Source organism: Pyxicephalus adspersus, chromosome Z, assembly GCF_032062135.1.
Source record: "Pyxicephalus adspersus chromosome Z, UCB_Pads_2.0, whole genome shotgun sequence".
Classification (NCBI taxonomy): Eukaryota; Metazoa; Chordata; class Amphibia; order Anura; family Pyxicephalidae; genus Pyxicephalus; species Pyxicephalus adspersus.
In genome coordinates, this window is record NC_092871.1 from 79602271 (window position 1) to 79626481 (window position 24211).

Genomic DNA, 24211 nt, shown 5'->3' on the forward strand with positions numbered 1-24211 from the left:
GTATCATTGAGTGGTTTCTAACCAAGCCTTCACATGCTAATATTTCTTCGATTGTAAGCTCTCAGGCCATGGTGCTCCCCTCCTCCTGTGTCACTCTCTGTATTTGTCCGTCATTTGCAACCCCTATTTAATGTACAGCGCTGCATAATATGTTGGCACCATGTAAATAATGCTTATTAAATTATTAATAAAATTAATAATAAGCTGGGAGCTTTCTCTGTGCTCTTCCCCAAGTGTGGGGTTTGTAACCAACACAATATAGTAAATGAAACAAGCATGTCCAGATATTTATGCCAGGTTCACAGTACATCTAATAATTCTCCTCTCTACACAAAACTGTATATTTTGCACTTAAACTATCTAAAAAAGTTTCATAACAGAGTGGGAGAGGGAGGTTGGTGGTAAGTTTTTACTACAGTTACTATCCCTGTTGGAGATATTACCACTCATTTCCTGCCCAATATTCAGGCGTATGAAAGAAAAAAAAAAATCTTTATAATGAATATAATTAACTTGGAGAGGATTGTCTTGTCAGTACAACTGGTGTTTTAATTCAAATGTCATTATCTGGTTGGTCCTGATAATAATCACTTAGATTCCTGGTTTCCTGGTTACCAAATTGCATTCATTCCAGAGAAAGGAACACAGGCAGTATGTTCCGCTCTCTGTGGGTTACTGACAATGTGAATATCAGCAACAGCAGGAAACTCTACTAAAAATTCATACAGACTCTCAGTAACATTTGTTTAGAACAGGGGTGTCAAACTCAAATACACAGTGGGACAAAATTAAAAACTTAGACAAAGTCACGGGCCAAACTTGAAACTGAAATAGCACCCTACTACAATTTTCTGCATCAAGAAAACAGTCCAATGGGGGGCCTAATGTTATGAGTGGCTGGAACTGAAAATAGCACCGCTACTACAATTCAATGCCTCTAAAAATGTGGGGCATGCAGCACTATTTAAATCCAGCGGCGGGCCAGCTGCAATTCATAATTAGGATTCCTTTGGGAGCAAAAAAAAAAAAGGAGGTTGCGGGCCAGAGTTTGACACCCCTGGTTTAGAATCATTGTTGGCGATACTTTCCAGTGACCGTAAAATGAGTGCACTCTGTATAGACATGCATCTACAGATATACAGGATCACTAAATGTCATGGGGGTAAATGTTTGGATCAGCCTTTCTCAAGGGGGGGGAATAATTTCAGGATTCATTGAGGGTCAAAGAATGTTCACATTATGGTGATAATCAGGAAAGAAATGTTCTTCAAAATTTCCTTCTAGACAGAAAACCGGTGTCATCCAACTGGCTTACCAAATGGCATTGAACCTGGAACTATAAAGTCACCATCAGATGGGGGGGCAAAGCTCAAGGAACTATCAATACCATTGTAGAAACCTTAGGGTTCCATGGACCCTTGGTTGGGAATGGCCGGTAGAGATCCAAGGTGAAAAATCTAGATCTTCTACCCTACAATAAACCCGGTGCCTATTTTGCACTCCACGGGTCATTTTTTGGTTTGAAGACATAAAATATAGCATACGTGTCCAATATTCTACCTTACTGTTCACTGGGAGGGGTGAACTATAGGTGAGAAAGGAGTTCTTTATTGGATTTCCTAAACTATTCCTACACATCATGACTTGTGTACTTTCCATCCATTTTTACCCCAAGTTTTGCTTGCCCACATACAATTAAGGAAATTTGTTGTTCACAATTAGTCATATGTTGAACGAATGTCATTTCAACCCTGATTGGTTTTATCCAAATGAAAGTGAACATCATTGCACAAGTATTAGGCCTAACATCAAACTAGTTCTATACTTGGAGAGCACAGTAGTTTGTGGCTAATTTGTTAGATCTAAACCAAAGTACACAGCTTCAAGGTAGAGCAGGTTTGAAAAGATTGCAAACCAGCAAGGAGTCCTGCCACAAGAACCAAGGAGTCCAGTGCTGTATACACTATCCATTCAATACTCAGACATCAGAAAGAATGATCTTTATTGTCGTTATCTTTCTCTATGGGGATTTTTCATTTGTGAAATGAGAATTAAACATGCAGCAACTTTTACATGACTGCCATATAACCCTGTTTGACATTTGCGTTGCTATGTAAACGATTAATTTCCTAAAGGTTGCAGGTGTAGCACCTGACCTAGGGGGTTCGAGAAGCAGGTAGCTGCATCACAACCCCATTGCCAGTCTATATTATTTTACCCAAAACATACCAGCAAATGATAGCCTAACCCCTAAACTCTACGCTTTCTTTCCTCCAACCAAAATTAGACCTCAACTTAACAACAACCCAAAAACGACATACTTACCTGTTAATGCCAAACATAACTGCATCCTTTTTTCCCCCCACTTTCTTCTAATTGTCCTTCCTTTCATTCATTTTTTTAATGAAATATTTCATCACTTGGTCTGCATCTTTGCTATTACTGACTCGTAAACCACCTAGATATATTTTTTGTAAAATATGAGTTTACTCCCAACCCCGAGTAACCATTTAGTCCATCTTTGGTTATGTACGTTGTTCATTACAACCTCAGTGCATGTATTTCTCTATGTTTTCCCCTTGGGTCATGTTTTTGACCCTCATTGTGTTTTTCTATTTGTTGTATTGTTTGCTTATTATATTTTTACCTTGTGTATACAGTATCCTTCTCTTGGTGCAATAAGAAGATTTTCATCATTATAGTTGTAATATTTTTGTAAACAGAAATGTATTCCTGTATGCCAAAACTTTTGCTTTCTGGTTTCCTTAGGTAAATATTTCACTTTTCCATATACACAGATTTTACAAAAAAAATGTATCTTATTTTTGTCTAAATAAATTTGCCCCAGTGCTCCCCTTTTAAGGATACGTGCTACACCTGACTGATAAGGAAATAAGCAAGACTGAAAAATCTCTTTTTAATACAGAAATAGTTTTGTATACATTTTAGTCCTATCATCATTCAGGTTGAAAAAGCAACTTACACATTGGGCCTGATTTAATAAAGCTCTCTAATGCTGGAGAGGATTCATTTTCATAGGTGAAGCTAGTGATCCAGCAAACCTGGAATGGATCTGGTCTAGGATTCAAAACATTTGATAACAAATAACTTTGAAGAGATCCATTTTAGGTTTGCCGGATCACTCAGCTTCACTGACAAAAGTGTATCCTCTCCAGCCTTGGAGAGCAATAATAAATCAGCCCCATTGTTCCGCTTTTTCAGTTTGTTCTATTGATCATTTAAAATAATCTACAAATGATTAATTCAAATTAAGATCAAAAATGGTTAACTTATTAAACTGTGCCCTGTAATTCAGAAAAACCAGACAAAAAAAGGGTTTATTAAAAAGGTCCTGATGATATACTTCAATCCTTTGTCTACTGTTCCATTTCAATCCTTTTCAAAGTTTGTATACCATAACCCTATCATTACGGACGTTGAACTGATAAAACATCCCAAATTGACCCGTGTCTCATTTATTCTACTAACACCGAAATATTTGGAGGAGGATGGGAGACTTTGCAATACACCTAATATTCTTCGGCTTTAAATTTTTTGTAATTCTAATATTGGCCCCAAAATCTATTTTGGAGGTATTATACTTTCCTTTTTCAACAAATACCCAAAAAAGAAATAGTTTTGTATAGAAGGTTCTTGGGATTTGGGGGATCGGTACTCCACAAAATGACTGAATTAAACAAATCTTGTTTTATATCCAAAAATCATGCAGAACATAAGAAAAACAAGCAAACCTTTGCTGCGGTCTTGCAGCAAATTCATCTCTGCTGTGACCCCCATGGTCAGAGATCAACACAACAGGAGGCACAATTATATCCACATTGAACTTGGCAGGATTCTGGTAAAACAATGGCAAGCACGATAGGCCATGAAATGGAGGGCTGCAAATTAGGCATTCACAGCATGGGTGAGTAGACAAGGCTTTATTTTAAAGCACTCAGGCATGCACAGGATCTAGGAAACACCAACATGTGTCCTGAAAAATCAGTAGGAGGTGAAGAGAATTAAACAAAACTTTGAGACAAAAAGGACTGGAGAGGAAGGGAGAGCAAGATAGGAAACAAAAGGCAAAAAAAAAGAAAATATTTAATCTATTTGTTCGATAACTGATTTTAAGTATGATCCATTTTTACCATCAGACCTAAAATGTAACCAAACTTATATGAGGGGAAAAATGTGAACTTAAAAGCTTAAACTCAACATTTTTACTTACACAGATGGGTAGACAGCTCTTCTAAATAAAGTAATTTTTTTGTTTTTGAAAGTCCTATAAGTCTTGGTCGCAAGAAGAAGACAGAAGATGGCGGCGCCCAGAGCTTTCTCCGGGCCAGGACAAATTTTTACTTTACACAGATGGGTAATCAACCTTTCTAAATAAAGTAACTTTTTCTTAAAGTTTTATAAGTCTTGATCGCAAGAAAACAACGAAGAGAAGATATAGAATGGAGGCGCCTGGCGCTTCCTCTGGGCCAAGACGAAGCTCAATTTAGGGATGACGCCGGATTGTTGGAAAGACAAGCGCCATTGAGGGATCTGGGGGTTAAAGGTAAGTGTATTTTTTAAATTTTAGTTTAGTTCTGCTTTAACTGCCTCTTCATATTTTCCTATCAATGTGCACTGAGCTGCACATGCCTGTGATGCTAGGTATGGGAATGAGTGAACTCCTTGACTGCCAAGTATTTGGAACCTGGAAGAGGATTGGTTGAAGATGGCAGCCCCCACAATGGCGAGAGGACAGACGAGTGCAAGTAAAGAAACTCTGATTGGGCGAGTAAGTTTATTTTATTGCTAAAGAGATGTCAGCTACCACCTTTTCATATTAAGGTAAATTATAACACAAAAGTGATTTTAAGTTGGACTTAATGGTTATCCAATCAAGATACTGGACTTAGGTCATCAGACTTTGCAACACTCTACTGCTGCAAATATTTCTGCCCATTTTTCTGCCCTGCCCTGTTCAGGGCATTGCATAGCAGTGGGCAGACTAATTCCAAACAATTGCAAACAACAGACCAACACTGGATCAGACTCAAAGCAGTCATCAACTTGCCAGTCATTCCGCTGCCTGAACGGCTGTGTCTTCGTTAGGCTACAAATGTTTAAAATGGGAGGAATGCCTGGGAGGCTCTGCAAAATTACCTGACAAGGGCAGTCTTAAAGGTGGAAGAACAACTGAACTTTGGGAGAAGAAAAATGGAGTCATATGCATTTTATGCACTGGAATGGCTAGTTAAAGTCTTCCCAATGACATTAAAGGGACTTTTACACAATTTAAGCACCTTTTTAATTTGAAGTACTGTTAAAACACAGCGATTATATCTATGATATTACACCAGGCAATTTTGTATATTTAGTACAGCATTCTTTTGCACTCAAAGCACTGTTTAGCTTTATTTTTGTTCGATTTATTAGTACATTTTTACTGCAGATGTCCTTACTTTGTGGTCCTCAAATGATTTAGATTTAGGCCAACTTTACCCCCTACAATACAATAGCACATGTATTACTGCACAGTACTGGAGTGTGGCAGTGCTATTTGTTTTCAACAGCATCCCAAATCACTAAAGTCACTTGTGTTACAGAACACCCCAATGCACAAATGTGCTGTATGAAGAATTGCGACAAAGGGTCAGACGTAATTGTCAAGTGCAATGGGGTGCATTGGTATCTTACCCAAAATGAATGGTCAGCTTTAAAGTAAATGGTAATATGCAATGTAATTTTGGTTAACATGAGCTAAAATTCACCGCACCAGTGTAAAGTCACCCCTATGGACTTAAACTAAATTAAGCTTTAGCTATTTTCCCAACGCTAAAGGCTATACTTTGTCACGGAATCTTTCGTTGTCACAAGCGGGTTCACATCCACCAAGACCAGCATCTCCTTAATAGAGCTGGAAGCTCTAAAATAGGCCAGTGAGCCTAAGTGACCTAAAGACTTCACCAGAGCACCCTGCAAAGAGTAACTGATGGTTGAACCAGGTTTGGCTCTTTGACTCCCTAATACAGAGTTAGGTAAAAAAAAAAAAAAAAAAAAAGGCGGGAAGAAAACACAATCGGAGACAGACAACAAGCAAAAGCTTGGTAAGCGGAAAGCAAAAGGACTTTAGAAAACTGCAGTAAGAAGTCTTCATCTTTAATGACTAAACCAACCAAAAAAAAAAAAAGAGTTTTGGTAATTGCTCATGGTGCTGAAAGAATTCACAGCAAATGTAACAGACAGTTACGTATGATATTAAAGATGTTTATTGGTCTCTTTCTCTGGGATAAAATGCTGCTACGGGTTAAAATTTGAAACGAGGTAGGTGTGGCTCTTAGAAGACATAATACAGCTCCTTTAGCTAGGTATTTATTTGTGTAGTATGCCATAAATGTGTGCTGCAGGCTGTTCATTCTGAATAGTACTTCAATACACCTGGCTGACAGGCTCACAGTGGGATTGGTATACAAAATTCAATGCCTTTACATTTTTGTGGTTCCCTGTGATAGGATACCCATCCAAATTAATCAGCTGCTTTACCGCACATCTATCAGATTACATGGATGTGAACTGATCCTCAAAAATCTCTATGCCTCAATCTGTCATTTCCATGTTATTTGAACTTAAGCTGCAATAGGTACACAGGTAGTCCCCGGGATAATGACATCCGACGTATTCTACATACGAATGGGGCTTCCCTGCTCACTCTCATGTGCAGAATGGAGGCTTGAAGGGGGGGGAAGGGCAGCTTGCATGACTTGCAGAATAAATCTTTTGCTAAACACAGCTGAGGTTGTGGGTGATTTTTTTGCTTTGTAATTACCTCACAGTGAGGATTTAATACAGTAACTGGACAACACGCTGCCTAATAATATGTTAAAACAAACATCTGTCCTAATTGCATTTATTAAAATAATGTACCTGTTCCGACTTACATACAATTTCAACTTAAGAACAAACCTACAGTCCCTATCTCGTATGTAACCCGGGGACTACCTGTATACAGATAGATGGCAGCAGCAAGCACTGGTATATATAGTGTTCTCCCCTGAAGGCGGCCTCTGAATTGTGAGCAAACTTTTCAATAACCACCCAAAAAGGAAAGAATTGTTTTCTCCTGTTGGAGTAAATTGTACCAGAGTTTTTTTAACCTACCTCTGGATCAACTATGTCCATAAGGTTTTTACCTGGGATAGGTTTATTTGCCTAGTGGTTGAACTTGATAAAGCTATCTTTTTTCAACCTATGTAAAAACAGCCGGGTGGTTGATGAAAAATGCCGGGTGGTGCGCCCGGCTAAAATTAGTTGGGGAGAACTGTGATAAAGATCTCAGACTTTAGGCTTCTGTGATATATAATAATTGTTTGTCCACCAAAAGGAATAGAGATGAAACCAATAAATGGGCAATACCTGAATGTGTAACCGGTTTTATTTTTTTTTGGATACCTTACCAGATCAAAGTAAATCTGAGGTGGAAGCTGGATTCACCATGCCAGATGACTAAAAGTGTACAAGCCAAGACCACATTTGTATTTTATTTTAAAAGGCACAATAGGGTGCCGCCTATTCCCTCCTTACCTTCTATCTCCATAGAACAGCATAGCTCTTTCTATATTGTGCTTGTTCTTTCTGTTGTTGGAAACCTTTACCAAACATCATTTCTACTGATAAGCATTGTACCTATATACGGATCATAGGACTTGCAATACACAACGCTAGTGGGGTTTTCCTGGAAGAGAGAATGATACTGCACGACATCACGGCTCCCATACCCTAACCATGAGGGACTCCCCTAACACAGTAGTAGGCAGGGAGTAGGGAAAGGAAACATCTGTACTATGAACAGCTGGGGACTGGCCCTCTATGAAAGCAGAAAGAGGAGGAAGAAAACAAGGAACATAAGCAAAGCCAATTTACATAGAAATGAAACTAAAAATATTAACCCTTTTGATGCAAGGGCAAATTTTAATTTTTCCTATTTAATTTTTTTTTAATTGTTTTTTTGCATTACACATGCCTATTTTTTATATTATTAAACACCATTAAAAGCCCAAAATGTCCCCAGCTGAGGACACGGTTGCCTTACGCCGACACCCCGATAGGTGAGACGCTCAGAGTGGTGGCGAGGTATTTCCGCACGGAAGGCATTACTGTGTTCCCCTCCCCTATGTCCCCCATCCTAGGACACCCCAAGTTCTCAACTAGCAGAAGAGACCCGATATATAGGATCTGGATTGAGAACGGTATTTATCGTGCTTTCCATTTCCTGCATCATTCCCGCTGGTCCACTACGGACCAGCTTCAAGTAGACCACTCCCTTCCATGTCTGGATAACTGGAGGACAATACAGTTTCAACACTTTTGGCATGCTATATGTTCTCTCAAGTTGCTAGATATGACTATTTCTGTAAAATTGTATGCCTTTTCACGCTTTTATTTGCTTTTGCCATCTGTATACACTGGTTTGAGTTCTGTAATTGTCTGTTTTTATTGGTTGCTAATAAAAAATAAATAAAAAATAAATAAAATAAAAAAAAAGCCCAAAATGTTATTTATATTCTCTTAAAGCAAAGATCCAATGGAAAGAAATAGTGTCAGTATCTCTTTTACTCTTAACGCAATATGGTTCATCAAACCCCATATATATATCTATATATCTATATCTATATCTATATCTATATATCTATATCTATATCTATATCTATATCTATATCTATATCTATATCTATATATATATATATATATATATATAAACACACACACATACACCTAAAATTTGCAGGCCTGTGAAGAAAAAAAAATTATAGGAGCCTAAATTATGAATAGGTAATGCCTGAAAAATCTTTATAGCTATTAATTTAAAAGTTGAGAACTGAAAGATGACCTAGAATTTAGATCTTACTCCAGAGTGCATAGCAATACTGAATGTGCGTGGACCAATTGTCGTTCTCATATCACAAATGTGTATTTGTGTATGTGGATGCGGGGGGGAGGGCTTTTTAAAAATTTTTTGGGAGATGGGTTTATATTTAAAAAATAGATATATTTAACTTTAAATGTATTGCCATCACTAAAATTTTATACTAAAGACAGCAAGGTCTAATTTTGCATTCAGAGGTGCAGAGAGCCAAGACTGTTAAGGTTCAATCATGTTGGAGGGGATCGAGCAACCTTTGCTTCGGGATTCCACTTCATTTTCCATTTGACATCTTACACGCTTCAGAAGGGCACATGTGGGTCAAGGCTGGAGGCAGAGAGGGGACCAGGCCATGCTAGTTAACTGCAGGAGGTCACCACCCAAAGACCACCCAGACTGGCCATGAGGTTATGGTGCAGTTACCAACGAGCCGCTGCCTTGGGGACAAGCTATCCTTCACCATGTGGCAGCCCCATAGGAAATAAATTGGGATAGCAGTAAATAGTACAAATACCGCAAATATCTTGTCAAATATGCAGACTCTGATTCCTTAAGAATCAATGTTGCGATGCAATTGACTGAGCGCTAGGATCCATGCAGGATCTCTCAATCCTCAAGCAGGTCCGAACCTCCTAGTTCGAATCAAGAATCTTTCTAGTTAAAAATGCTGGATTTGTTCATTCAAGCTCATGCAGTTGTGTTCATTTACTAAGAAGTTAACAGGAAAATGCTTTTTGACACGCTTGTAGTTTACATGCCCCTTAATAGAACATGCTATACAATACAAAGCCACGATATGTTTAGCTTATAGCCTTTAAATAACTAAAATACTTCACATCATTCCAGAATTATATAACTATAGTCTAATATATAAAATATGTTTTCTTTAGTAGCTTTGACCAGGAAAGCTGTTCTTAGAAATAGATTAACAAGGCGTGATTTCAGCATCTTGCATAGGATGCAGTAATGCCATTTTGGGGACAGTATACATTTTGCAATGAGGGGAAGTTTTGAACTCCATTTAGATGTATGGAGATTTTGGCTACATGAGATTCCAATGTAAAATCCTAGATTGTAAAAAACTGAACTGAAATAGCATATGACATAAAAAGTCTAAAGCATTGGCATTCAAAGCAGAAGCACTTATAACCTCCCTTGGCCTTTTTAACTTTTATGCTATAACTTTTATGCTATAGTTACTATATCCACAGTTATTATTGTGGGAGTCAGTGGGATAAATGTAAGGCTTATGTTCTTCCCAATATTCAGCAATGTAAAGCACACAGCCAACAAGATGATTGATGTTAAGTAAACTGACCCAAGAGGCTTAAATTGCTCATAGAATCCCTAGTAAATCTCTGAAGCAAGCCTGGTTGAGAAACATTGCTCTAATACAAAGAGGTGACTGCGTATTGGCAGCTATTGTAATAGGGTCTTGGAGTACCATTTAAAATGTAAATGCAACAGAACGAATCAACCAAGTGCATGAATGAGGTAATAAAAGTAAATTTTACCACAACACAAATATGTATTTGAATATGAATTGTTCCCCAATATCTGCAGCTTATGAGATCAGTGGGGGAATTGTTTTGAAGCTCGTGCGCAGTTTGTTAAGAATATGTGAATATTATGTCCATAGGTTGGATTTAATCACACTATGAATTACACTGCAGATTTAAATTCAGACAAGCACTTGTTTTTACAGTATTCCTAGAGCTTAGATACAGACAGCTCACAGAAATAAATGCAGTTGTCAAGCCTAGTACTATGCTAGCTAAATCAATGTACACACTTTCAATAATCAAGATATTTCCTTACCGTGTACACAGAGATGAGTGCCAGATATCCACTCTGCAGCTGCCTATTAACAGATCAGCATATTGACAAAGCGATTTACCAGTGGATAATATCTGAATGCAAGGTAATCAGTATGAGACTAGCTTTGGGTGTCAGGCAGCAAAAAATTCTCCAAAGAACAGCTTTTGTAAAAGTTGCTTTGCATTATTTCACAACATACCGTAACATAATAATAAATAGTAATACCTGTATGGTTTCCTTTGCTACCACAGAAGCTGAAATTTGTTGCATTAAAGGGCATTTTAAACCAAAATGTCTTCACCCCCCCCCCTCTTAGTTTTGGATAGAGATGGGATTCATTAGAACCCGTTTTTTTTTTTTACAGCTATCTGGGGTTAGATTGGTGATTTATTCCAACTTCCTTTCCCACAGACAGGAAGTAGGGGGCAGGTTGTCACTGTACAGACCTCCAGCCAGCCATGCAGACTTACCCATCCATACCCTCACGCTACCATCCTGAAGCTTACCAAGCACAAGCGTTGGAGCTTACCAGAACTGATAAGGTCATTATCTCCTGTACAAAACAGTGTTCTGGTTCAGCAGTTTAAACATTAGGGGAAGATGGGCATCCCATACTACTCTATATCCTGAAGCTGGAGAAATAGTTTTGTTGAAGTTGGAAAGCATGTGGATAAGGCTGGAAGGACATCTGTAAGTACAGTAATATTTGAACTGAATAGGCTTGGTACAGACATGAAAAAAATTGCCACATGAAATTATCTTTACTGATCATTCCTAGTGTTATGCCATACAGACAGCAATGCTCTGTTCTATGGAGAATGGAGGAGAGGATAAGTGGGAGAGGCCTGCTGCATTCTACCCATTAGGAAAAATTGTCCAGGTTTGGGATTTTTATGTTTTGTTAAGTTTCCCGAACACGGTAGGGCGTCACCATCTTCTACCTTCTTCTCTTCCTGGATGCGATCTTCTTGATTGGCTCTGCCAGACTGATGAAACTCCCAAGCTGGAGTTTATTCAGTCCCGGCAAGCGTAGGGAAAGCAGAATTCGCAGCTCAGCAATTTTGACATTTCCACGAAGCGATCAGGCAGGTAAGAATGTCTATTGCAGAAGAGACATTACCTCTGCTTTTCTTCAACAAAGTCCTGCTTGATCACAAATTGTTTGGAGTGGAACTTTAGTTCCGCTTTAGATATTTGCTATACTAAGAAATTTTTTAACCTCAACCTGAAAGCCCGAAATAAAAAAAAAAAAAAAAACCCGGCTGCGGAAGTGAGTTGATTTATGTGCTCATACAGTTTTTTTAGAATGTTCGAAGCACTATGACACATCAAAATCACATGGAGGTCTAAACAATTGCAATTGCTCAAAAGCACATGGGCTTAAACACAACGTGCAGCTCTGCACCGAAAACTTGTGAAACCAACCTGTGCTGGGCAAATCAAATTGGGAAAGCTAAAGTTAAATGTTCCATTGCGTTAACAGTATCAGCCCGAGACTGGAATGTATAACATCTGCTACATATGTCAAAGGATATTGTGAAAGAAGCCATGAAACAACATTCTATAGGAATGCGGACCAATACTGTGACCTGGAGGATACTGGGATTTATGAAGATAAGTGATCTCTGTGGTTTGAGAAAATAAATGTACAGTAAGGTCCTTAAATATTTGGACAGAGAAAACTTTTTTCCTAATTTTAGTTCTGTACATTACTACAAATAATTTTAAATTAAACAACTCAAACCAAGATCAACTTTTACCAGAATGATGGCAGGAAAAAAAGTATGGAGAAGGCATGGAACAGCTCATGATCCAAACCATACCACATCATCTGTAAGACATGGCGGAGGCAGTGTGATGGCTTGGGCGTGCATGGCTGCCAGTGGCACGGAGACACTTTAATTTGTCCAATTACTTTTAAGCCCCTGAAATGAAATGATTGTTAAAAAAAAGACTTTAGTTCCTCACATTTTTATGCAATTTTTTTGTTCAACCCACTGAATTAAAGCTGAAAGTCTGCAGTTGAACGGCATCTGAGTTGTGTTTTTTTTAAATGAATTGTGGTAATGTACAGAACCAAAGTTAGAAAAAAAGTTGAGTCTGTCCAAATATTTATGGACCTAACTGTATGTGGGATGGATGTGTTTTATTAGCTGATGAATTTTTACTTTGCTCATCAGAGCAAAATTAAAGGTTTACTTAAAACCCCTTACCACCCCTGTTGCTTAGCCTGCACACCAGCTGTACTCAATAAAAAAAATAAAAAAAAACAAATAAAGTAAACTTATTTTTGCCTTGTCAAAGCCTAAAGCCCTGTACGGACCTCAGATTTCTGTTGCTGGAAATTACCTTTTTCGTTATCATTTCCAGTGGCGGATGACTGAATGAGAGATGTGCACACACCATCAATCTGGTCTAGGGAAAGGGAAGGACTAGTGAGCAGAACTCTGTTGTGCATTCCTCAATAAGAACGTACACTGATCATTATAGACCGGTAGTTCATTAACTCATTGTGGTGAATTATTAAACAATGTTGGGGCACCACTGTATACATGCTGAATGGTTGCATTCATCAAACAAACCTGGAAAATGACTACTTAGGTGCCTGAAGCTGCACCCTAGGAGGAACAAGGGAGTCACATTCACCCACATCAGAAAGTACCAGATATTTTGCCTCATTCAACTCGAAAAATAGAAGTAAAAGGAGCACAGGGCAGGTTATAAAACAAACTTTTTATTAGACCCAACTCTATTATTTCTCAAGTGTACAACAAATCAACACCAAATGTTATTATATTGTTCTTTATACGGAGTTTATCCTATGATTATTATTATTAAACAGGATTTATATAGCACCACCATATTATGCAGCGTTTTACATTAAATATACAACAATGCGACATTTAAAAACACTAGGTAAAGCAAATGAATAACCTTGCCTCAGTTAACTTATTTTAAAACCACAGTCCTCCATTATTATTATTACATAGTGTTTATATAGCGCCATCGTATTATGCAGCGCTGTACAAAGTCCATAGTCATGTCACTAGCTGTCCCTCAAAGGAGCTCACAATCTAATGTCCCTACCATAGTCATATGTCATTACCACAGCCTAATGCCAATTTTAGGGGGAAGCCAATTAACCTAACTGAATGTTTTTTTGGGATGTGGGAGGAGACCAGAGTACCCGGAGGAAACCCACGCAGACACGGAACCTGCAAACTCCATGCAGATAGTGTCCTGGCCGAGATTTGAACCTGGGACCTAGCGCTACAAAGGCCAGAGGGCTAACCTCTGAGCCACTGTTTGTTTGTGGAATCATTCCTGCAACGCTCCCATGCTAGCTGCACTTGTGCAAAGCAAAACCTTTGGACTTTAATGGCACTTGGTCCCATGGGATTGGATGTGATTATGAGGAAAAGATTGTTTTTATTGGAAAGTAAAAATCTGCTAATAAACCCTAAATATCAAGGTTTTCTAGTACTCTTATCTATAACCTGCCACCTACAATCTTTGCTCCAGTCACATTATTGTTATTACAGCATTACACAGTATTTATACATTACGCAGCACTGTACAAAGTCCATAGTCGTGTCACTAACTGTCCCTCAAAGGAGCTCACAATCTAATGTCCCTGCCATAGTCATATATCATTAATGTAGTCTAAGGTCATTTTTGAGGGGAAGCCAATTAACCTAACTGCATGTTTTGGAATGTGGGAGGAAACCGAAGTACCTGGAGGAAACCCACTCGAGGAGAACCTGCAAACTCCATGCAGATAGTATCCTGGCTGAGATTTGAACCTGGGACCTAGCGCTGCAAAGGGAAGAGTGCTACCTCTGAGCCACAGTAATATAATGGGTCCTCCAGGAGTACAAATTTTGAAACACTGCAGAAAAGGATGCCATGATACATTGCTATTTCCTACAGATTACAGATTGGATTCCACGGAATTAGATGTGATATTATGAGAAATGTTCGACTTTTTAGGCTCAAAGGATAAGGTTGGGTATCACTGGGCTATCATTTAGCTTAGAAAAGGACTGGTGCCGAATTAAACAAGGGTGAGGTTCTGGCTGGAAATAATTAGCATTTAGTAATAACTATTACACTTTTTTCGTTCATTCCACCTCCACTTACACAGCCAGTGCATCCCTAGGCTACATACACACGGCAGATGATTCTCGTTCGATCATCTCTTCAGGGATGTATCAGATGAGAATCTGATGTGTAATTTTGTACTGTGCTATTTATCTAGTTATATTCATAGTTATCTATAAATATGACTGGGGGATTGGGACTTTCCACCAGATGATGATGGTTATATATATATATATATATATATATATATATATAACAAACACACAACTGCCATACGAAATCTGTGATCTCCATTATTGCCCTGTTTCTGAAAAGAAAAGTTACCTAGGTGTAAATCTCAACCTATAATTTGAACGCTGAAGTGACGCACCTGGAACAGTCATGCAGGGTTTACAAAAAAAAAAAAAAAAAATCTTATCTACATACATATTTCAAATGAATGATTAAAAAACGATGGCCAATCACCACTGCGGCCACAAAACTAGCAAGATGTTAGCCTTCTTACCTCTCCTAAAGTGGTTATGCTTTGATGCAAAAATTGGGTAATGGAGCATAACAAAATAGAAAACTTTCCCAATGGCACCACAGCAGTTTACGTGTACATAACTGGATCGTCCATGTTGAGATTTTCCAGATGTTTTTACTTTTACTTGAGCTCACCAAACCCTGAACTGAAAGCCTCTCCCAACACAGAATTCCCTGTACAACCTTACATCAAACTTAGCAGGAAACTTGCTATCCTTGATTTGTTGATTTAAGTTAGGGCCAGGTACACTACCTATCAAGTCATTGACCTGGAACAACTATGTTGCCAGAGAAGTCTGTATATTTGGTCCAGATCAGCAACTACCAAGAAAAGCCAAGATCAGGATAACAAACCTAGAGTGCATTAACCCTTTTTATTACTGTGACCGTATTAGTTTTGATAGCATAGAATGGATTGCAACACACCACGTCAGCAAACCTTACAGCGGATAAAGCCTTTTTGGTTTTTTTTTATACAACCAGAAATGCCAGGGAGGATAGTCATAAGATCCTCGAATAAAATATTACTTGCAATATCAAATGTGATGTGCATGTAAAAACAAAATATGGTGCAACTTAAAAAATGATCCAGCTACCTAAAGGTAAAAATTGTAACTCCCATATCCTAATCTTCACATAATCACGTTAATTTACCAATGGGACTGTGGTCAGATGGTAACACATTCAGTGGACATATCCCCCTAAAATTATTTTATCATGTCTGTATTCCATTTTGGAGACTCCTTTTGCTTCCTCTTCTGAAGATACAATAGAGATTATTTGCCAAGTTTTATTGTTAATTAAACAAAAAAAATTCTAATAAATTCTTTTATTATTTATTGTTACCTTTATATTGCACTAAATTCACGAACCATACTAGAGACGGAAAAACAAAAGAGGTGCAGCGTGACTTCAGTGTAGTCTTAAGTTGAAGGAGGGGACCGTTGCTGAGCCATACACTTCAGTATTGTTTCCACCATTACAACAGTCACCCCGCTCAACCAATACCGATTCTCATCCCATTGTTTTATTTTATTTGTTTAGTTCTCAAATGCTCTTTTAGGTAAGTATGACCTTAACTGTGTATTTTTTTAACTGTTATATTTAATGGCATCAAATAGTTTGACTTTGATAACTACCATTTCTTGTTTGGTCTTAGATTGGAATGAAATAAACCCATAATGAGTGAGAAAAGGCAAACAAAAGTTTTTTGCATTTTTTTAGTAATACCAAAGATAATGCAACTAATGATAATAGTAACAGTTAAACATGAGTTGATCAATGAAACAGAGCCTCTGCAGTCCACGTCAGGCACCATTAGGAAGATCATTAATTTTTTAAATGTATTTATCTTTTTTTAAAAATTCATAATGGTCCGCGGGGTTTAAAGTTATGAATTTAATGGTCCCTGAGAGAATGACGACTGCCTTTTAGTGTCTCAAACTTTGTCTCCAAAAAAAACACATCTAATATTCCATCATGATTCAAACATTATTAAGCCATCTCGACATATGAACAACCTTTGCTGCAAGGTTCACTCAAATTTTTAGAACAATGGTCACAAGAAAAAGCGACAAACCTCTTCAAGTGGGGGGCCAGACACCAATAAAAACACAGTTTTAACCCTTTTCTTTGCTCTTCAGTGCAAAAACAAAAAGGTCTGCCGTGACATAAATTTTAAAGCTGAAATTTGGCTAACTTTTTAGGTTATCTCTTGTTTCTTCCCCTTCTAAATACCTATTTTTGGAATGCCCCCCCATTTTCCCATCCATTTTTTTTTTGATCTAGGTGATAGTCACGTAGCCATTTTTGTACCTGCAGCCTGCTGGTTTTCACGTCAGACATCTCGGAAGGCTGCAGGACTGAAATGCCGAAATCCTACACCTGCAACGACAACTATAACGAGCAGGTAGGTCTTGTTCTGCACACTGCGACCTAGAGGTGCATCATCAGAGGACCACCTAATCTACTAATGGCAACACAGATTCTATATAACATGGGCATAACTGCAGCTATGAAGTAGATATCACTAGACTCCAAAAACTTTTTTTTGTAACAGTTTTATATTTTTAACCATTTTTGTGTTTTTCATTTTTAGGCAAAAAAAAAAAAAACTGCCATGTCCATTTGGCCTAGAAAATGCTCTCCTACCTGCCTCAGCACAATGACAAGCCCTACGGCATCACAAGGTACCCAACCCCCATACCAGACTGATCTGTGGCCATCTTCTAACTATGTTATTAGCTGGGCAGCAACCTCCATATTAATAAATGACCACATTCACGTGTGTACAAATTTCCATGTATGAATGGAAACTCAGCTTACAGCAGTGGTATAATAGGAAATACGTAAAATCTTGTGCAAAGTAGAAGGGCGGAGGGGCCTGTGTCCAGCCATGTGGCACACTTCCTATTGGCACAAATACACAACAGAAATCAGGAGAAAGTGAAAACAAGAAGTTTTATGAATTGTAGAAGTATATATAGACAGTAGTTTCTTTTGTACCATAATTACATATAAATATAAACATTATATTTACTTATTGTGTACATTTGTGCAAAGGATTAGCCATCTGAGAGTTTTAAGGTTGTTCTATATACACCTGCTAGAAGAAGACTTTGTAACATATACCTTTCAGGTGTTCCACCAGATTTTGATGTCTTTAGTGCTGATATCCCACACAATTGTCTTAACCTATTTCTTTCTGTTGCCTAAACCCCAACACTCTTTTGTGCCTAACCTTCACCAATTTCTACCAGACACCTAACATTTACCTATTCTTACTGAGCACTTAAATTTAACCCTCCTGTCTAGTACCTATCTTTACCCCAACTGGTGCCTACCCCATCATTTTTGATACTTAATATTCCCCTCTTCCAAACAAGCAGCTAAATGCAACCCTTCTGCTTTGTAACTAAACTTAACCACCACCCCTGCCCACTACCTGGTGCCTAATCTTAAACTACGCTTTGTGATGTCTAACCTTTACCCCTTCTTACAGGTGTCTAACCCTCTTGCCTAGTCTTAACTACCACCGCTGCCTTTCTGCCTAGTGCCTAACTGTAACCCTCCCTACTAGGCATCTAACCTGAACCCTCTTGCCTTGTGTTTATCCTTAACACACTGCTCAGATGCCTAACCTTCGCATCCTTCCCAGGACCCTACCTTTACACCCAAATCTGGTTCTTTTCACCCCTTCCTTCCAGGCACCCAACCTCCTGCCTAATGCCTAACCTTCACCCTTGAATGCCAGGCACCTCCCGATTTTCACCTTACCCTGACACACCCTCCTGACGCATAATCTTCGCCCATTTTTACCAGGCACATTATCCTGCTTAATCTTTACCCTTGAATACCACGCACCTAAAATCCTGCCTTGCACCTTACCACAACACACTCACCTGATATCCTAACCTTCATCCTTTCCTACTTAACGCCTAACATACTGCCCAGCACCTTACCTGATACCTAACTTTCACCCCTTCCTACAAGGCATCTAACTTCCTGCCTGGCACCTTACCGCAACCCACTCACCTGCTACCTAACTATTACCTCTTCCAACAATCCATCTAACCTCCTGCCTAATGACTAACTTACATCCTTAAATACCATGCACCTAACCTACTCACACCCGCCAGATGCCTAACCTTCAACCCTTCCAACCAGCCACCTAACCTCTTGCCTAATGCCTAACCTTTACACCTAAATACCATGCACCCAACTTCATCACACCCGCTTGATGCCTAACCTTCACCCCTTCCAACCAGCCACCTAACCTCCTGCCTAATGCCTAACCTTCACCCCTTCCAAATTACCACCTAATCTCATGCCTAATCTCTACCCTCAAATACCATGCACCTAATCTCTTCACACCCGGCAGATGCCTAACGTTCACCAATTCCAACCCGCCACCTAACCTCCTGCCTTGCACCATACCGCAACACACCCACCTGCTACCTAATCTTCACCCCTTCCAATCCACAACCTAACCTCCTGCCTAAAGCCTAACCTCTACCCTTAAATACCATGCACCCAATCTCCTCACACCTGCCTGATGCCTAACCTTCACCCCTTCCAACCCGCCACCTAATCTCCTGCCTAATCCCTACCCTTAAATACCATGCACCCTCCTCACACCTGCCTGATGCCTAACCTTCACCCCTTCCAACCCACCACCTAACCTCCTGTTTAATGCCTTACTTACACCCTTAAATACCATGCGCCTAATATCCTCACACCTGCCTGATGCCTAACCTTCACCCCTTCCAACCGGCCACCTAACCTCCTGCCTAATGCCTAACCTCTACCTTGAATACCAGGTACCTAACCTCCTGCCTTGCACCTTACCGCCAACACACCTACCCAATATGTCACCCTTCACCCCTTTCTACCAGACACCTCCCTTTAAACCTCCTGCTTGGTGCATCATCTTTACCCCTTCATACCTAATACCTAACCTTATCCCAACCCCGCCCACATCCTAACCTTAGCCATCCAGGTGTGTTACATTTCACATAGCAGCAAGAAACATTTGGCCAAATAGTTATTTACCATGTCTATTTTTCTTTAATATAAACCTGTGCTGGCTGCCTTTATTTCTAATTTCTATAACTTAACTTGCATGATCAATGGAAAGAGAATAAAACTTTTAGGACCTTTTAATGATTGGACAAGCGCCTGTCATTACACGTTTCCAAAAACCATCACAGAAAGTGCTAGAACAAGCTGTAGGTGACCACACAGATCCTTACATAAAAACACAAGACATGATGGAGCTAAAAAATAAATAGACTCTAAATTTTTATAAATCCCCTAAAATATAAAATCATGTGTGTATAGGAATAGTAAATATGGCAGCAGTGACTGGGGAGAGTCCCCAGGGAGCCATCATTAATAATGCCTTAATAATTATAATGCCTGGCCCATAAGACAGCAGCCCCTCGGAACATTTTCCTGTCAGCTGTGACAACTTACCGAACTTTTTCCAGTCAGAGTCTTCCAGGGAGTCCATCACCTCATAGAAGCTGCACATGACGGCGGCGGGGACCTCGTACAGGAACGCGTCCTCTATGGACATGGTGACCAGGGTTGAAAGCAACACACACAGAACGGGTATAGAGGAGCTCAGCCCCGGCTCCTGTCATACAACCACTGGAGACAAGCTAATGAATAACTCCATAGCCCCTGAATCACTTCCCTTTAGAAAGAGCCATTGCTATCACGCCTGTGTGGGAGCGCAAGCATCCGCCCCCGGCGGCCATTTTGTGTGTGGCAGCTCCTGACAGATTTCATAGAAATGAAAAAAAGAGAAGTTCTTCAGTTAGTTGTTGCAAATTAATGGAAACAGACTACAAGATTTTCCACAGGAGAAACTTTTAATGATTCACAGGATGTATTATATTTAGAAAAAAAGGAACAAAAGGGTTACTAAATTAAAAGTGTTTCATCAACTGATTTGTTGCCCATGGCAACCAGAGTTGGAAATGAAACTAAGGCTATGTACACACTTGCAATAATTATCATTAATAAACGAATGATTAACAACCGATCAATGATTATTTTGAACGATTGTATAGTGCACGATTCTGTACATGCTGTAACAATACAATTATAATCCACCAATAATGTACCACACTACATGCGATTGTTTGAACGATGCAGCAAGTGATGTGCACAGGAGAACGTTACCACAGAACAAACATGACTCTGAACGACCGTACACACAATAGATCAGGTGTGTCAAACTCCAGCCAGGGGGCCAAATCTGGCCCCCAACATCCATTTTTTTTGGCCCCCAAAGTAATCCTAAATATGAACAGCAGCTAGCCCGCCGCTGTATTGAAATAGTGCCGCTACTACAATTCCCAGCATCACTCGCGTCTATAGACCAGCGGCCTCTCTGTCTATGCGTGGCCCCGCATTGAACTGTTTTATAAACGCAAATATTGCTGGAAATTTTAATAGCGGCGCTATTTTAATGAAGAGGGAGTTTCAGCGGCAGGCCACTCATAAGATTTAGCTCCACATTCAAAAAAAAAAAAAATGTTTATGTCTCTTTCTCTATTATAGGCCTGTTCCAGATTAAATGTGAAGCAAAACCTCTTTGTTTCCACATGAAAAGGGTTTATATTTAATGAGAAGGAAAAATTTCCTCAATTTTTTTAATAAACTTCAAGTTTGGCCCGCTACATTGTCTAAGTTTTTAATTTTAGCCCTCTGTGTATTTGAGTTTGACACCCCTGCAATAGATAGTGAACGATCGTCACCCAATCAGATCCACCGGGACGGTCGTTCGTTTCCAGCCACATTTCTTGTTCATCGTCGCTGGCCTGTCATTGTTCACTTTAACGGTTATCGGATAATTGTTTGTTAGTCTTTCATTTCCAACGATAATTATTGCACATGTGTATGTAGCCTAGGACTTACCTGTTTTTGATGATAATGGAGGTTTCTCTTGGCAGCTTTTTTATATGGGAACCCTGAGTGGCATTGAAATGGCGCCTGTAGCTTGCAGTTTCTTGCCAGCTGCCCATCTTTTTACTTTAAAGTGGAACTTTCAGGAAAAAAAAAACCATATCTTTACAGGAGTAAAGCCATCAACTCCTTTTGCAAACCAGTCCAGTAGGTCCTGCACTATCCTGACTTCCTTCATTCCAGCCAGGACTGGACAGCGATCATCTTTATTCTTCTACTGGCTTCAGCTCACGTCACCTGATCTTGGCATAGGCACAAAATCAGGCAGTCAGAAAATAAAAAAAAAAGAGTGCATGCATGAGTCTAGCACTTTTTTTACATTCAAGAAAAAGCCACTGATGACGCATGCTTGATCTCAGGCATGCGCAGAAGGGGCAGCCATCAACCTTCTGGGATACGTGATGTATGCATCCTAGGATGCTGCGGATTTCCCCTTCAGCCCTTACGGTTGCAGCCGTAAGCAAGAAATGGGTCCTCCCCAAAAAAAGTGCCACTCTTTTATACAATGTTATATATTATATTCATTATATAAAAATGATAGACCTGCCATAAAGCCTTGTTGAAAGCGATTGATTTTTTACCTAGAGGTTTACTGCTCAAAAATGATCAATAAACACAAAGGGGGTTTATTTGATTTAAAACATATATATAGAGGCTTTTTTTTTGCAAGCATATAGCAGGCATGGCATTGGCAGTTTGATTGTTTGTTTAATCCTGAAGGACCAAAACAAATGGTAATGCAGTGAACGCATTTTTGTGAACCATTTGCTCATGAAATGGTATCCACATCTAGCATATATAACAATATACAAAAAGAAACAATAGTTATGGAATGCAAATGGAATGTCTGCTTTATTGGCAGTCATGAACTTCTCTATCACAAACAGAAATAAAGAACCCATTGTAAACCAAACATATTTCGTGCAGGCGTGCAGGAGAATGAACTCCTGCACGCCTGCCCAATAGTTACATAATCCCTGCTCGCCAATCAAGATGGACGAAAATGGTATGTAAGAGGAAGAGGAAAAGCTAGATGGTGGCATTCTTCGCTGGAACATGGTCAGGTGAGTTGGCCTGGGTTTAGGTATGCTTTAAGGATGCTTAAATACAAGTTACAAATACTAATATTGTTAATACAAAAAGTGTATTAAAAGCATGTCTGAGGGACATTGCAGATCGTATAGACACACAAACACTAGCAACTTTACTAGGTACACCTTGGTACCAGATTGGACCCCGCCTTGCTTTCAGAAGTGCCATACCACTCTTCATCAAGAAACTGGAAACATTCCTCAGGGAGTTTGGTCCATATTGATATGATAGCATGAAGCAGTTGGTGTAGATTTGTCAGGTGAACTTCTACAATGCAAGTCTACCATTCCACCGCATCCCGAAGGTGCTCTGTTGGATTGAGACCTGTTAACTGGTCCTGGGAACTCATTGTCATGTTGAAGAAACTAGTTTGAGATGATCAGAGCTTTGTGACACTGCACATTTTCATGTACATCACGTATAAATATAGCCTGAGTCAAAGTAAAATTAGAAGTTATAGGCATCCCTACTTCAGACAACTAAGCATTTCCATCAAGAGTGATCAACAATGACAGCCTCCAGGATTCTCTTATGATAGATTACCTATAAGGAAAAAATGACAGCCCTGAAGTTTGAAAGCTTCAATAGGACACGTATGGTTGCTTCTCGTGTTTTCTAAAATTAAAGAGAAATGAAATTTACAGCAGAAGAGAAAGATGATGTCCCTGGTGCAATAAAAGAAATGTATCTGCCTGATCGCATTTTTTTTTTTAAAAAACTCACCTCTCTTTGCTCTGTTGCAAGTGGTATTATCTTCAAATTGTGGATAATCGTCCATTTTGATTGGCCAGACTGGAATACCTCCTACATATGAGCAGAGGAGTTTATTAACTCCTGGCAGACAGCTATGCTGGGATTGTACAGAGATGCACATGTGTAGCTCAGTGTAATCTATAGAGAAGATTGTAAAGAGGCAGGTAAATTTGTTTTATTGCAGAAGGGGCCATTGTCTATTACTTGAGCAATAAATAACCAAAATGTTTGTATAATTTTAGTTTTGTTTGTAATAATTATGAACTGTAACAGTTTTTTTCAGTATTTCAGAGCTAAAAATTTTACAAAATATCCTGAAAGGGGTGTTATCATGTTTGGCATCTCTTGCCATTTGCCAATTGCCATTAGCAGATAAATATTTCACAATTGATTTTCAGAATCAAAATCTCAATGACACACACATTCCACTTGTGTTGCTAGTCATACCTCTGACTAAACACATTCTTCTAAAGAAGCGTGGCAGGGTGTAAATGCTGTCTCATATTAACTGTATAGAAGACTGCAGATGATACT

The 24211-nt window shown here is 39.1% G+C and overlaps 1 protein-coding gene across 1 annotated transcript in view; it reads right to left on the bottom strand.

Annotated features, from left to right (window-relative positions):
* Window positions 1–20623, bottom strand: part of IRAK1 (interleukin 1 receptor associated kinase 1) — a 71225-nt gene extending 50602 nt beyond the window's left edge. Inside the window, exon 1 of the mRNA XM_072431418.1 lies at window positions 20333–20623. Coding sequence (XP_072287519.1) covers window positions 20333–20435 — 103 coding nt within the window. The 5' untranslated portion in view covers window positions 20436–20623. The remainder of the gene's footprint in view (window positions 1–20332) is intronic.
* Between the last annotated feature and the right edge of the window lie 3588 nt (window positions 20624–24211).